This window comes from Melanostigma gelatinosum, assembly GCF_949748355.1.
Source record: "Melanostigma gelatinosum genome assembly, chromosome: 4".
In the NCBI taxonomy this organism is placed as follows: domain Eukaryota; kingdom Metazoa; phylum Chordata; class Actinopteri; order Perciformes; family Zoarcidae; genus Melanostigma; species Melanostigma gelatinosum.
Window position 1 is genome coordinate 27,020,546 of NC_136637.1, and position 14,973 is coordinate 27,035,518.

The 14,973-nt window shown below is 43.3% G+C and overlaps 1 protein-coding gene across 3 annotated transcripts; it reads right to left on the minus strand.

The window, feature by feature from the left end:
* Positions 1 to 77: 77 nt before the first annotated feature.
* mef2b (myocyte enhancer factor 2b) lies at positions 78 to 12,733 on the minus strand. Of its 3 annotated transcripts, XM_079266812.1 has the most exons (11): positions 12,663 to 12,733; positions 12,520 to 12,557; positions 9,499 to 9,645; positions 8,291 to 8,371; positions 5,942 to 6,145; positions 5,605 to 5,733; positions 5,152 to 5,341; positions 4,232 to 4,380; positions 3,973 to 4,087; positions 3,406 to 3,517; positions 78 to 2,562 (listed from the first exon to the last, which is right to left on the minus strand). In XM_079266812.1, exons 4-11 carry the CDS (start codon positions 8,342 to 8,344, stop codon positions 2,250 to 2,252), a joined length of 1,266 nt encoding a protein of 421 aa, XP_079122938.1. In that variant the 5' UTR covers positions 8,345 to 8,371; positions 9,499 to 9,645; positions 12,520 to 12,557; positions 12,663 to 12,733; the 3' UTR covers positions 78 to 2,249. The 3 variants fall into 3 exon arrangements, with proteins under 3 accessions (XP_079122938.1, XP_079122939.1, XP_079122937.1); XM_079266813.1 differs by lacking the exon at positions 9,499 to 9,645 and having other exon boundaries at positions 12,663 to 12,719; XM_079266811.1 differs by having other exon boundaries at positions 12,520 to 12,664.
* Between the last annotated feature and the right edge of the window lie 2,240 nt (positions 12,734 to 14,973).

Consider the following 14,973-nt stretch of genomic DNA (forward strand, 5'->3'; position numbering starts at 1 on the left):
AAGGGAAAGATTTCCTCTGTGGAAAATAAAAAGCAGAGCAATGCAAACGTACAAATCAAAGCGTTTTTTATTTAAAAGGAATCACAAGAAATGTCAAATAGAAATCTGTCTTTGTTCTGTTAGTGAAGCATTCAGCAAACCTATAAAAACTCAACCCCCAAAAAACATCAGAATACTGATCATTTGGTTCTTCACGCTGATATGAATCCACATAACTGCATAAACAATGAAAAGAGCTAATTCCACAGCAGCACTTGAGCTTGAAGACGTCTGCAGAGCGTCTCTGCAGGTTGTCGCCATGTGTTGGTTGCATGTCTTCAGGGTGAACCTCTGAACCATGTGTCCTGTCATAGAGGTTCATTCATTACGTCATTAACACCAACAGTTAAGGCTGGTCTTCCCTGCTCTGCACTTGATATTTAAAAATACGACATTTTGTGAAATAAGATGACCCCTTGTGGACAACAAGTGGAAATTCATTCAAACCCGCAGAACAAAAGTTGAATATGCAAAGAAAACTGAAATGAACATAAATCCAGTGCACAAAAATACCGTGCAAAGCACATTTACAGATATAATGAAAACAATCCTCAATAAAAAAAAACCAAATGTTTTTTTTTTAATGAAATATGAATATTTACTCATTCAATACACGGTGACTCATATATTTCTAAATATCATAAGATAAGACAATGATGTCAGTAAAGCTCAATTCTACTTAATAAAGCCCTTCAAATGATTGATGTTCGATTAAATCAGACACACGCAGGATGTCTTTGGCTGTTGCAGCATTTGATTGCAATGCATAGAGATGATATTTAAACACTTTGGTCTTTAGTTGTAGACTGCCATAACTTTATTGACGGGGTAAAGTAAAAAATAGAAAGTAGCATTATTGGGAGGAAAAATACAACTGAAGCTTAGCTTATCCACAATTACAATCTCACAAATAAAGATAGAAATAAGCCATTTTCAAACTTCCCAAGAAAAACATCATCCAAGTCCCTGAGAGACACTGACGCCCAGAACTGTAAAGGACAGCTTCATGTTTCATTGTAAGTCTGTCTTAAAAACATCTGTTAATGTCCATGTGTATCCTCTGCTCAATATGATTCCAATGTACAGTAAGACGTGTGTGTGTGTGTGTGTGTGTGTGTGTGTGTGTGTGTGTGTGTGTGTGTGTGTGTGTGTGTGTGTGTCATTTTGCTTCTCTTTGTGGTTGTTTTGCCTCTTTTCACAGTTATCTGTGAGTCTCTTTGTGTTCTCGCTGTTTTGCATTTCTTTGCAGTCTGGTTTTTTTGTGGTCATTTTGAGTCTCTTCCTGGTTGGCACCTGTCTCTTTAGAAAACATTTTGTAGGTGAAGGCCAGGAGGGCCCCTGACACTTTGGGCCTCTGGGCCTGTGCCCGTTCAGTAATCCTTCCACGCCTCCACCAATGCAGTGAAACACGACATTTCAACAACTTAATTTGACTGATTCAAATGACTGAAGCCTACAATTAGCTGAATTATAGACTTCAGTCCCCCATCTCTTTACATTAGAATATCATTTTGAAGGGATTTTTTCACGGACAGGAAGAATAATTTCAGACAATCAAAAAGTCTTTCGTCTCCATGGGAACAGAATGTTGTTTTAAGACACAAAAAAAATGTAAATTACTCCTTCACAATATCCAAGTGTATTTGAAAAAAGGCCACGGCTCCAGTGATGGGGGACAGCTGTTTTCATGTGGACCAAGTCAATGATTCTGGGCTAAAGGCTAAAACATTAAAGCTGATATAACAAGAGGGACATAAGGTGTAAAGGTGTAAACCTCAGTCAAACACTAAAGACCGCTGGCAGAAACAAATATGTACGTAGACGGTTTAGCTGCTTTGGAGAAATTCAGCTGGTCCCGATGTGCTGCTGTAGCTAAGAAAACAAAAACAAAAAAACACATTTCAAATTGTATTTTTCGAATTCACATTAGCTCCACACAGAAAACGAAACCGAAGCAAACAAAATGAAAATGTCTACGCATCTCGTCCCCTCGTGGGATCAATCGAGTGATAAATTCTCCTTCGCCCAGGAGAGACCAGCTCTGTGTGAGGAGACAAAGAGAGGCATTCCTCTCTGGGATGATGGGGACAAATCGACCCCATCTTCTGTGTTATATATCTGTGTGTGTGTGTGTGTGTGTGTAAGAGAGGACTGGTTTTGATGGAGGATAGCTGATTGAATGGGAGATGGTGTTAGACTGCAGCAGCCAGCTATCTCTGCCACCCATCACTTATCTCCAACTGCCTGATGGGCTGCCCTCCTTCCTCTTCGCCCTGCTGGTAGCCGGCTTTGGGAAAGTCCTTCGTCTCATTGGCCAGACGGGCTTCTGGAGGGGTTTGGCGAGCCGAATCGGGGTTGCTCATTGGAGAGTGCTGCCTGAGGTGGTGTAGAGGAGGGGAGGCGGGTGAGGACATGTGCTCCGGAGAGCTACGCTCCAATTTGATGCTGAGGTTGAGGGAGGACATATGCGGAGAGGTTGAGGAGCAGGATTGGGAGGGGAAGGAGCACCCTCCACTGGACATCCTGGAAACAACAAGAGAAATGTTTGAACGTCGTCAGTGTTATGTCATGTCTTCAGTTCATATGGTGCAGCGTGACAACAATTGTATGTACTTAAAATCTATTTTAAAAAGGCTGTTTTGATCGAATAGACAGTTACAGAAAGGCTTCTAACATATCTTCATTTAAAGAGAAAATGAAACCAGGAGAGGAACCAGATGTAACCCGAGAACATGAATGTGTGGCTCCATATTTAACTAAGAACATCTTTACAGACTTAATAATAATAACTCTTTATTTTATGTTTAACTTTTCACTTTTTTCATACTTGTTTTCCTTTATTATTATTATTTAATATATCATTTCTCTTATTTTCTTTGATTCTACTTTAAATATTTTTTTATCTTTTATTTTATTTATTTATTGTAATGTATTTAATCATATTTAACTTTTATTTTTCATGATAATTTTATTATTATCAGTAAATATAATTGTTTTAATGTTCTTGTTTAATTCATCTTTTTTCTTTCTTTCTTTTTTCTTTTCTTTAATATTTATTTCTTGAAAAACAAATTCTGTTATTTTTCCGAACATTTTCTTTTGATTACAGCTTTTAATATATTTTCTATTTTTTCCTTCCCATCGCTCCGTCTCACTGTTTAACAAAGTGTTCGGCATTCTGATGCTGACGATTGCTTCATATTGCGATATGTATATGAAATGTGATGTGTGTTTGTGCCTGGTGACGACGTTGCAGAGCAGGAGTGAATAAAGAAATCCTTGCAGAGCAAAGACGAGAGTGCAGATTCAACTTTGTGCCATAATTCATCCTCACAGAGGTACCATATCAGGCATAAATATCCTCACCCTGGGCTCATATGAGGCCCATCGGAGTCCTGAGGCGGTTGTGCTTGCTGCCAGGGGTTCACTGCTCCTCGTTGTAGACTAACAGAGTGATAAAAACCAGGTTGGCTGTACTCTGGAGAGAGAGATATTAATCAAAAGATGAAAAAGAAGAAGACACAAAGATTTTAATAAACCAGAATCAGTGAATGATAGGATAGATTGTCTTCACCATAAGACCACAGTTCAAAAAGTTGACTTTCTTGCCGAGAGTCAACATTCTCATGTCTGTACTATAAACATGGCGCCAGCAGCTGGTTAGCTTAGCTTAGCATAAAGACTGGAAACAGGGGGAAACAGCTAGCCTAGCTCCAGTGGTAAAACCACGACCTGTCCTTGTTGCTCCTCGGCTTATGTATATGTGCTGGTTCAGACCCAGGCTAGCTCATTCCCCCTGTTTACAGCCTTTGTGCTAAGCTAAGCTAATCAGCTGCTGCTTGATTCGTAACAGACGGACATGAGAGTGGTATCAATCCTCTCATCTAACTCTCAGCAAGAAAGCAACCACCACTGGACAGATGACCGACGCACCAGAGGCTCCAGGAGAGGGGAGGCCGTAGCCTCCCAGGCCGTGACCCAGCAGGCCGGCCTTGCCCATGGCTACCATGGAGCTGCTGCTGTGCAGGCCCTGGTACAAGACACCCCTCTGATGAACAGGGAAGGAGAAACAGTCAAACAATCTCGAGTTTGTAGTGATAGAGTGACACCATTTCATGCATACAACATGAACGTAATATCATGTGCGAAGTGTGACACATTTTAAAGCAGCTCACACTGGATAGTGACTTACAGCGGAGTTGTGGTTCGCACGTGAGGCGCCCATGCCCTCATTAGCAGCATCCCCCCGCAGGTTCTCGCTGCCCAGGTTCAGAGGAGGGGGGCTCTTCACCTCCAGAGCTCGATTCAGGTTGCCGTGGGAGAACACGGAGTAGCCGATGCCTTTCAAGTGAAAAGAGAGGAGCAGGAAGTGAAAAGAGATGTGAGCTTGTTTCACTCACGGAGGGATAATTTATTCTTTGTGATACTTTTCCACCTCGCTCGGTTTCTGTGCACAAGTGTGACAAAAAAAACAAACTTCTTCTTTTAGGTTGGCCCTTGACTCGGTGTCCGATCATTATAGGACAATGGACAACGCATTTATTATTGCATTGTTGACCTGATCACAAAAATCAGAGTCAACAATAAGAAAATCACAAAGGCCGTCAATGATCAGTGTCTAATAACATCAGTGAGCAGTCAAACACTGGCAGGTGTGATACTTTCTGTACAGAAACCACAGAACTGGTGACAGCCACTGTTCACACTGGTGGAGGGCCAGTTTCACAAAACAGACCGACTGCATGTGTGGATTAGTGCGCACACACACACACACACACACGCACATACGCACACACTTCCTGTGAGTTCACAGCCAGCTGCACAGAAGGTTGAAAGTGTGAATTGTGCAGCGAGCGTTTAATGGATAATCGGGCGAAATGCTTCGCATCTATTTTTAAGGCTGAAATGTGTTCATTGCTCAATAAGGCAACCAATGGCAACTTTCTGTGAAATATTGCCAATTTGTAAATGGACAGTTGCAAACCGCTGGTGTCTTTGAAAAGCGATTTACCGTTCAGTAGAGAGTTGTAATTATCATATGACATGTGAAAAAGTCCTGCACATCTTTCTCTTTGTAAGTAAAATGACTCCGTTTCATCCAGTTCTGCTCACCTGAGTGTGGAGACATGAACGCAGTGTTTGCGTGTGGAGCAGCAGGGCTGGCAGAGCCGGGTCTGAAGTTCAGAGATTTAAAGGCCTGAGGTCTGTGGGACGCCATGCCGGGTCCGGAGGAGTTGGGGAAGCCGTTCTCGCAGCCTGCAGACACCAGGAACTGGGCCTCCGGTGAGAGGAGGGATGGAGCCTGAAGAGTGAAACCAGAGTGAAATAACAGCGTGAGACTTAAAGTCCAGAAACTGTCCGGAAGGGAAGAAATACCTGGTCATTTAAAGCTCTTTCAATTCATTAAAGTCATGAGAATTAGAGGAATCCACATTTAAAACACATCAACTTCAGGTGTGCGTGTGTGTGTGTGTGTGTGTGTGTGTGTGTGTGTGTGTGTGTGTGTGTGTGTGTGTGTGTGTGTGTGTGGTGGAGGTGCGACAGCAGAGGTGTGTGTGGACTGACGTAGAAGCGCTGGCGAGCCAACGAGAGATCCATGCCCTCGCTGAGAGGATACTTTTCTGCAGCCACCTGCATGCACTCCGAGCTGTCGAGCTCCGAGCTGTCCAGGCCGAGGCCTTTCCTGCGCAGCGTCTGATACAGAACAGAAAGTGCACGTGGAAAATGACCCACGATGATAGTGGAAATTTAGAAAAGCAACATTTGAAGGATTCTCATGCAAAATACAACAATCTTGCAACTGGAATTTCATGTGACAGCTTCCTGCTCTGAAATAATGAGGTATTTCGTGAACACTAAATCATGATTCACTTGTCATTTCCTTAAATAGCGTGCACAGCACCTCCAGTATGTCCGTGTTGGTGCGACTCTCGTGCGGCTCGCTGTACTCGGTGTACTTGAGCAGCACTTTGTCCATGTCTGTGCTGGCGTACTGGAACAGGCGGTTGGTGCTGTTGAAGATGATGAGGGCGATCTCGCAGTCGCACAGCACGCTCAGCTCGTACGCCTTCTTCATCAGACCGAACTTCCGCTTGGTGAAAGTCACCTGAAAGAACACAGGCGGAGGTTTGTGTCGTCTTGATCAGATCGAGTCAAAGGAATGTTTAAAGACAAATATGTGTCAAATGTTTTGGTTTGAACTCGTTCAAATATTTCTGCCGGAATGAATAACGGGAATAAATACAGTCAAAGTGTGTTGTGTGTCACATAATCAGCCTATTATATGTTTTTGGGGTTGAGTTGAAAATCAAATCTTTGTTTTTTTTATTGGAAGAGAAAAACCCACAAATTCTAACTGATTGCTTGCAAATAGAGACCGACAGACAGATCGATAGATTTCTATGTTACAGCAGCAAGACACACCAAAAAGCAAAGTAACAGAGTAACCAAAATATTAAGTATTAAAAAATGCACTATATATACAACAGAATAACAGAGTAGTAACTAATAATACTAGTAACTAGGAATACGAACAAGCGTTAAACAGCTTTAGATTTCAGTTTTAAACAGCCTAAAAACACACGTTTGTCCCAGAAGATTTGCAATCTGTGCAACATATACAACACTGTCTGTCCTCACACCCTCAACACAGATGAGGAAAAACGCCCCAAAAAACATTCAGTCCTGAAGATCAGATGTGAGAAACAAATCGTATCAGCCAGCACAGTCTAATACGCCTTTCTTCTTCTTCTTCTTCTTCTGATTTCTTGTGTCACGACACAGTATGTCACTGACGTCACCTCAGTCCGCGGTGACCCAGTAAAATATAACTTCTGGCCGTAAATTGACGTCAACACTGCTCTGTGTGTATAATCTGCTTTATGGGATCCATCGTCCATCAAACTGAGAAAGAACTTCCTCTACTGTATACTGTCAAACACGACTTCTTTTTAGGCTTCAGCCATGTTCCCTCGCTCTGTTAAAGTGCTCGGTCCATTCTGTTCAGCGTGAAAGAGCCTGAGTGCCATTACTGACCTTTTGGAACAGCAGAGAAAATCTCCCTTTCACTGTTCGATCGTTCACATTTTTGTTGAATTCGCAGCAAACCTTCCGCTCTAACGCTCAAGTCTCACCCAATGCTGCTTTTACACCTATTTGGCTCCGAGCTGGCCCTCGAAATGTAGATGTCTAGATATCAAAATGTGATATTTCCTCCACAGTGTTTTGTAGCATGAAGAAATCTTTCCCACACACATGAACCCCTGTTGCTGAGTCCCTGCTGCACGATGCACGAAACATATTTTACACCCAATTCAGTGTGTGTTTGTGTGTCCTATGCATGACTGGACTCTCAGCCTTGTCTGTACACTATGTGACAATTACATCAGCATTTTGTTGCATCTCCTGCTCTCATGAGGCACTAATAACTGAATTTACAAATCTCTTCGCCACAGCAGAGCGTCTATCTCCGTCTTATTGTCAATCCGGTAAGGAAATCTGTTTTTATGATCCTCACGTTTGATTTGAGATTTTGCGTTATGACGGATGTCTTACATGTTTTACATGTTTTAGTGGTGACGGGAAACCCACCTGAGTTCATGCAAACTCCTGCACAGACCGGGGATCGAACCCCGGACTTTACTGCTGTGAGGCGACAGTAGAGTATCGCGATATTATGTTTTGAGAGACTGGATTAATTCTCAAAAACACTCTATTGATTTCTTTAAACTTACATGCAAAGATTCATGTCAGACAGCGGCTCAGACTGCACAAGATGTCGTGCTGTTGGATGTTACAGAGACTGTGATAAATGCAAATGCAGATCACTGTTCTTACTCAGATGTAAGGCATATCGTGGCGTGTTCTTTAGATTATGACAGTTTTCTGCCTCCTCTTAGTCAATTAGCTGACTAATCAGTCGTCTTGGTCGTCAGTTTTTGTGCTTATTCATGCTGAATGACTTATTTCCAAGAAAGGTCTGAGCACGTCTCTGGTAAACACAAGATCGTGGTTTCTGTGTGATTATTTGTGGAGAAAGATTCACAGATTTGTCGATTAAATCTACTGCTCGAGGAGTCGACAACATCGTGTCCGTGTTCGGCGACTCAGGATTTCTTTGGTCGAGGTCGATATCTCCCCTTGCTTAAAGTATCGCAATATATTGTAACTCCTGTATCTCCAGATGTTGCTGATACCTGCCCCAAGTACACATGCAGACATAAATGAAAATAATAAATGAAATATTGCCCACCTGTCTATTCCTCTGGTCCAGAATACGAGATATTTGTATTTTCCTTCTTCCCATTTTTTCTGCTGTCTGTCACTCTGACACCTGTGAAATAACATATAACAACGTTACAGAATACAATATGTTTTTGCATTCATACTGCTGCAGTGATATTAAACACTTTCCGTCTCGATTTCAAAGAAAACGCAAAAGTTGTGTTGAGCGTCACACTTGTTCCCGTTCGCCACTGAGCTACCGGCTTCTTCTTGTGCACATGCAAAACGGTGCGACTGTTCAATAACGCTCGTCTTCACGTTGAAAGAAGTCTGGTGGGAAAATGTCATGCATTTGGTTGAAATGACTCAAGTCTCGTTCCCTCCTTAGGAGCAGGGTTGTTTATTTTTACCACCATGAGGCGATGCGGTCTAAAGTTAGAGCGGCCTTTGCCGGGCCAGCCGTCCACACAGTCTGACACCCACAGTCCGGGTCGCCCCCGGGCCAGCGGCTCAGTGCTCGCCTGCACCGCACGGCCCCCCCCGAGAGACGGGGTTAAAAATACAGTCGATCGCTCCTTTTAAAGGTTCAGCGGGCCATCGCTAAAACCAAACAGTGAAAAGGGAAAACGGTGTGTTTTTGAAAGACGGCTGCAGCTAAAAGCCACCCACTCCTCTCTCATGCACGGCCAGGTCAGAGGGAAAAAAGCAAGACATGGATGGATTGCGGTTGGCTTGAGAATGTCCATTTTTGAAAACCCGCTTTTTTTTTCTTCTTCTTGTTCTAGAAAACCCCCCGCTGCGGTCCCTGACCCTGCAGGACTGTATAGAGATGCACACTATGGCGAGAGAGAAAAAAAAATGCATCATGGGTGACAGCCGTGAAGTGGCTTTGATGCAAACTTAGTAAAACACTCATTTAAGTGCACACATAGATTTGCTGTGTGGGTTATTTCTATTCTACGCTCCACTATCAGTCATACGACGACGCTTTGACTCCTCCGACCAAACGGTGCTTCTCCCAAGCCCGGAGCACTTTTCACTGGTTTTCCCCCTCAATACTGGACATGTATCGGACGTCTCTATTTTTAGTCCCCCGGCCCTCCTGATGGTGCCTTAGCGGATATGACTCCTGTGTTCCCACGACCCCTAGAGTGCCCGCTGTCCCTCGACGTGAGCTTGGCACACAGGCATCTGGGGCATTTGTGGAGGAATCCACCTCTTTGCTATCATCATTACCTTATAAAGGCCTGTGATGTCCACCGTGCTGCAGAGACAGGACACACCTCGACGCCAACAGCTGCAGATGAAGCCGCCGCCGCCGCTGCTGCTGCTGCTGATGCTGCTGCTGATGCTGCTGCTGTCGAGACTTTAAAACAAGCCACACTGCGGACAAATAGCTCTTGCTTAAAAATAAAGGACCACAAAAACCAGCATTGGTCTGTGCAACTAACACCTCCAGCCACACCACAAACAACTCAACTCACTCTAGATCAAGCTGATCTGTCACTCAAGCGAGTCCATTCATCCGCACATCAAGACATGTTGATGGCGAGAAGAGAGGGAAGTGGGACATGTGTTCTAAACAGGGCAGACAGATCTTTATCTCAGGGGTTTTACAGAAAGTTCCTCTCCTCTCAGATACAACCAAACGACGACTATCAGCGCCGTGTTCAAACGCGCGAGCGGCTGGGTAAATATAGCTACACCTCAAGCCAAACGGTGTGGAGTCACAGCTAGGACTCTATGTGGTTTAGTAGGTTTGTCGAAAAAAGGCCCCGAAGGCCTGAGACAGGCAGGAAAAGGCCTGGCTGTGCTTCACACATCAGCTAATTCTGGATCTTTTCCCGCACGACAACTGCCGTTTGAGGTCTGCGAATGCACCAGAACGCACATACTGCTGCCTGTGGCCTTTCATCGCTACGGTCAACTCCTGAACATGTTGTCGCTGAGAAAAGGTGCACAATAAAATGTGTTGTATACCTCTCAGCGAGCATCAAAAGCACTACGGTAAGATATGAATGTGAAACGGATTCACGGTGTGTCCTGTAACAGCGCAGTAATTGCACACATGCACTCTCGCCTCTGGGTCTCAGGCTTCTGTGGGGAACGGCGGCGGCCCTTTGTCAGACGCCTTCCCAGAGGCGACGCCGTGGAAACAAGTGAGCTCAGCGGCACACGGTTAGCCCTGATCGCTGAACAAACCCTGGGAGCTTTGTGGCCAATCACCGGAGACCTCACTGGGACAACGATGAGGACGCAGAGGAACGACGAGAAGCTTGTGCATCGACAGACAAGATCATTTCATAAGTTCAGATGCATCTATTGCACCGCTGGGTTTCTCTTGCTGCGGCGAACTGTACGCATGAATGAGAAGGGAAATAAGTAGGGCATCGGTAGAGTATTGGGGGTTCTGCTTGGATGGTTTCCTTTCCATGAGTCATTTAGAGCATGATGGCTTGATAATGTTGCAAAAACATGCCGAACATGTGTGAGCAGAGAAGCTCATGGCTTCCTATGTGATGGATTCCTACAACAGCCAATCACACTCAGGACCGTGTGGTTGTTCAATATGGCTGAACACAATTGACAGATTCATCAAAGGCGTTTAATTCGTAAGACACTGCAACAACAATCCATTTAGGAGCGGACGTTTCTGCGTCATTATCGTCCCGCTTCTGTGAAATACAATGTTTCATACATGCATTGATTGTACGATGAAAGCAGTCGACAGATAAACTGTGTGACTGGCTGACACGACAGCGATGGAGTGAGCTGTAACAGCAGCAGCAGCTCTGCAGCCATGTGTGGATGTCAGCCCCTTGGTTTCGCTGTTTAAGTCATTTCAGCCGCATCAAAGTCTCGTGTTAAGATAAAATGTGAAACCCGGACCAAAACTGGAAGCAGATTTTGCATGAACCATTGAAGAAATCCTCCAAAACCAAAGTTGTGACAAAAAGTGTCACATATTTTAAAAAGAGGAAGGTGTTACTCTTCTTTTCTTACTGAGGCTTGTGTTCATTTTTACATCAACGCACCAATATAACAGGATAAATAAATGTGTGTGTGTGTGTCATCTTCAGGGTCAGGCAGTTCGCAGAGTAATGGTGAGGAAATATTTGTCTAATTTTAACAGCAGATAATTGAATTGCCTCGATATAGCCAGAATGGCAATAGTAGCCTCTATAGCAGGGCTGGGCAAACTCTTTGGCTCGGGGGCCACATTGAGTTTTAAAATTTGACAGACGGGCCGGGCCAGCAGCAGATGAATGTGTGTTTGTGTGAACTAATATAAATTACAAGTAAAAGCCATGACCTAAAAAGTAACCTGCATTTAATTTCAGGGGAACAGTGTTGTTGGTCACCCTTTTTAACCAGTGCGTCAACGTTTGGTGTCAGTTTGGTTGTGGCAATTCTCAGAACAGATCTGAGGTGTTCATCAGTTAACTGGGATCTTACACGGTGTTGTTTTATCGCATTAATGCATATTTTATCATGCACTTACTTATTAAGCAGTCATTTAAGAGTTTTTAGTGTGAAGGTGAATGACTGTGTTCTTTTTAGGAGTCTTAGGCATGAGTGGAACATATGAAAGAAGACTTTTTGATGACTTTCAATAAAGTTGGTCCCCTTGACTGTGAGACAATGTGAAGATGAGACACACCTTAATGTGAACTGACAGGAGGAAACTTCTACTTCTTCTGCTCTTTTGAATGAAACGCAACACGCCTTACACTCGTCTTTATCTTGAATAATCTCAGACATGAGCTCAGAGTGCACGTCTTGAACTAGCCTCAGCAGTGAAGAATGAAAATGCAACAGGTTGACCGGATGAGAAAGATGGCGAGAGAGAGAGAGAGAGAGAGAGACAGAGAGAGAGAGAGAGAGAGAGAGAGAGAGAGAGAGAGAGTCATGAGATGTGTCTGTATCCAAAGGATTTATTTTGCACGGCAGGCCATTGGAGGCTAGAAATAAAAATAAAAATGTAAAAATACATGGCTTGAAAAAAATGTGAGCGGATAATTAGGCCTAATAATTTGCTGACGTCAGTCCAAATCCGTTTAAGAATAGCCCGTCTGTTCCCGAGTTGCCAAGCATCCCTGTCTAATATAGCCTCATCTATAGGCTGCGTTCAATGACACAGAAACAGGTACGTTAAACACAGCTTCATCTTTAAAGTGTCCACACAGAAAGCCTCAACAACACAGATCCTAAAAATACTCAACGCAGAAAAACAAGAAAGAAAAACAAACATCTCACCTGCTGTCGATGTGATTCTCTCTACGGAGTTTCACCCGCTGTCTCGAGACCAAACAAACAGGAAATACAAAATAAAACACAGATGTCTAAACGGAGTGTTGCCTTGTGTTCTTCTGGTGTCACGCTGATGTGCAGATATTCACCTGGTGCGCTTTGGTAGCGGATGGTTGAGAATCAGGAGCGCTGCTTTCCAACAGCCGCCTCTCTCTCTCTCTCTCCTCCTCCTCCTCCTCTTCCTCCTCCTCCTCCTCGGCCGCGCCATTGGACGAGCTCCTCCGCCTCCCATCCGCCTTCAAACGCAGCAGTCCTTCCAGCCTGTCAGCGAGTTCACAGCATCAGTTACACTCTTTTATTTTACAATCAGTGTGTGTAGGAGGGCTACGAAAAAGATCCGCGTTGTTAGCAGACACCAACCATTTGGTGAGATGGTACCTCAAAATAATTACTCTGTATCTCAAAATAATTACTTTATATCTCAAACTAATGAGAAACCTCAATATCTTGACTTAAATCTCAAAATCATGACATAGTATCTCAGAAAAATTAGTCAGCATCTCAAAATACTGAGAAACCTTCTCAGTATCTTTGACTTAGTGTCTCAAAAGAATGACTTTGTATCTTCAAATAATTAGAAACGTTCTAAATATTTTGATGTATCTCAATATAATGACTTATTATCTCAAAATAATGAGAAACTTTGTCAATATTTTGACTGAGCATATCAAAATAATGACTAAGTATCTCTAAAAAGAACCCTAGGAACTAAGAATCTCAAAATAATGACCTAGTATGTCAAGAATAACGAGAAAATAAGGATCTTAAAATTGATTTATCACTTTATTCGTCCCCAATTGATGGATTCAATGGATGCAGTTAGCACACGTAAAACTGGGCACATGACTACAACACTAAGACGAAAAAGAAAACAATAAATACAGTCTGAACACTCAGTCAATAAAACAATAAGTTAAACCTCTGGATGATACCAGAGGGTTCAGAGGAGTGTTTGTAGTCTTTGGTGTCAGCAGGTGAGGAGGGTTCCAGGTGGCAGAAAGTGAAACTGTTGATGTGAAGGAAGTAAAGGAATGATTGAGGATTGTGGTGAGACTAAAATACTCACCCAGTCACAGGTTTTCTTCTCTGGAATTGTTAGCACTTGTGAGTAACGCAACATCCCTCTAATTCAAGAGGAGTGTAAATCCACCTTTGTGTCTCAGGTAGAAGTGTGACGTGCAGGAGGTCAGTTGCATGAGTTGTCAGTACTTCAGAAGGATTTCCCCCTTTAGGCTGTTAAGATGAGAGAGAGGACGACAAATGAATGTTGTGCATCAGAATTGAGCTTTTTCAGTTATTGATCTCATGACTCCTTAGATTCCTCTCACGACCCGTATGGGGGTCTCAATCCCCAGGATGGGAACCCTTGCCCTTAAGACACATTCTCCGTGGAAATTATGATTTGAATGGGATCAATATTTTGTCACAGGTTTTATGAAGCTGCACTCTGAATTGTGTGAAATGATAGAAATTACACATTTTATTGGTATTTTAAAAGCAATGAATGGTACAAAACTATTTTTGCATCTCATTTTACAACATGTTCTGAAAGTCGAAGTTAATCTTGGAGCACGTCAAGCGCTTCTCAAGCATGGATCATCGGATCAATGATGTCTTGTTGTGTTAAGTATCATTAGATCTAAAAATGCAGTGATGTGCATCAGAGGTATCGGCACATCAGAGTGGCCTTCTGGTTCAATAGACCTTCAAGGTTTAAGCATGTGGGCTGACATTCACGCTGCTGAAGTGTCCCTCGGCAATTGACCAAATCCCCACAGATTAATTCAGTGTCATATCTATATGTTTATTGCCTCAGTTTCGACAGCATATGACATGTCGTCTCTCTCCTACATTCTGCTGTTTTGTTGAGATCAGTCAGGACGCATTCCCGTGTAATTTGGTTGTTAAACTGAAGCGTTTCTGAGGCCGTGAACTGAAACTGTAATTCAGTCCACCTCTGCACATACAGGCCTATGAGTCGGACAAAACGACAGGAACACCTAACAATAGGCTTTAATTTGTTTCAACACCACCGCACGTTACAGCCTCCGAAAATAACCTGAGTTCAATCAACTACTCTGATAGTCTCAACAAACATTTAAGCTTCAAAGGGAGGGGGGGGGGGGGGGGGCGAGGCTGCCATATGAGATTGCATACAGTTATTATTGTGTTCACCTGCTGTGCATGTCAATTAAAAAAACACACTAATTACTCCTAATTACGACTCGTATACAATATTTCCTCATGTCCAAACTGCTGCATAGCTCACCGTAGCTCTGCTGTTGATGTTGTAGAGAGTTTATTTGGGTCTCACTAATGAAAGTGAATGGAGGTGACAGAGGAAAAGTGAAAAACAAATATGGAGGAATAAATTGCTCTCAAGCAAAGCGAAGACACGGA

What these genes read in the sequence shown, in the direction of transcription:
- mef2b (XM_079266812.1), bottom strand. Translation starts at nt 8,344, where the DNA reads ATGGGAAGAAGGAAAATACAAATATCTCGTATTCTGGACCAGAGGAAT. An exon ending in TGGACCAGAGGAATAGACAG is followed by an intron (nt 6,146 to 8,290) that starts GTGGGCAATATT and finishes GTGTTCTTTCAG; the next exon opens with GTGACTTTCACCAAGCGGAA. An exon ending in GTGCGAACCACAACTCCGCT is followed by an intron (nt 4,088 to 4,231) that starts GTAAGTCACTAT and finishes CCTGTTCATCAG; the next exon opens with AGGGGTGTCTTGTACCAGGG.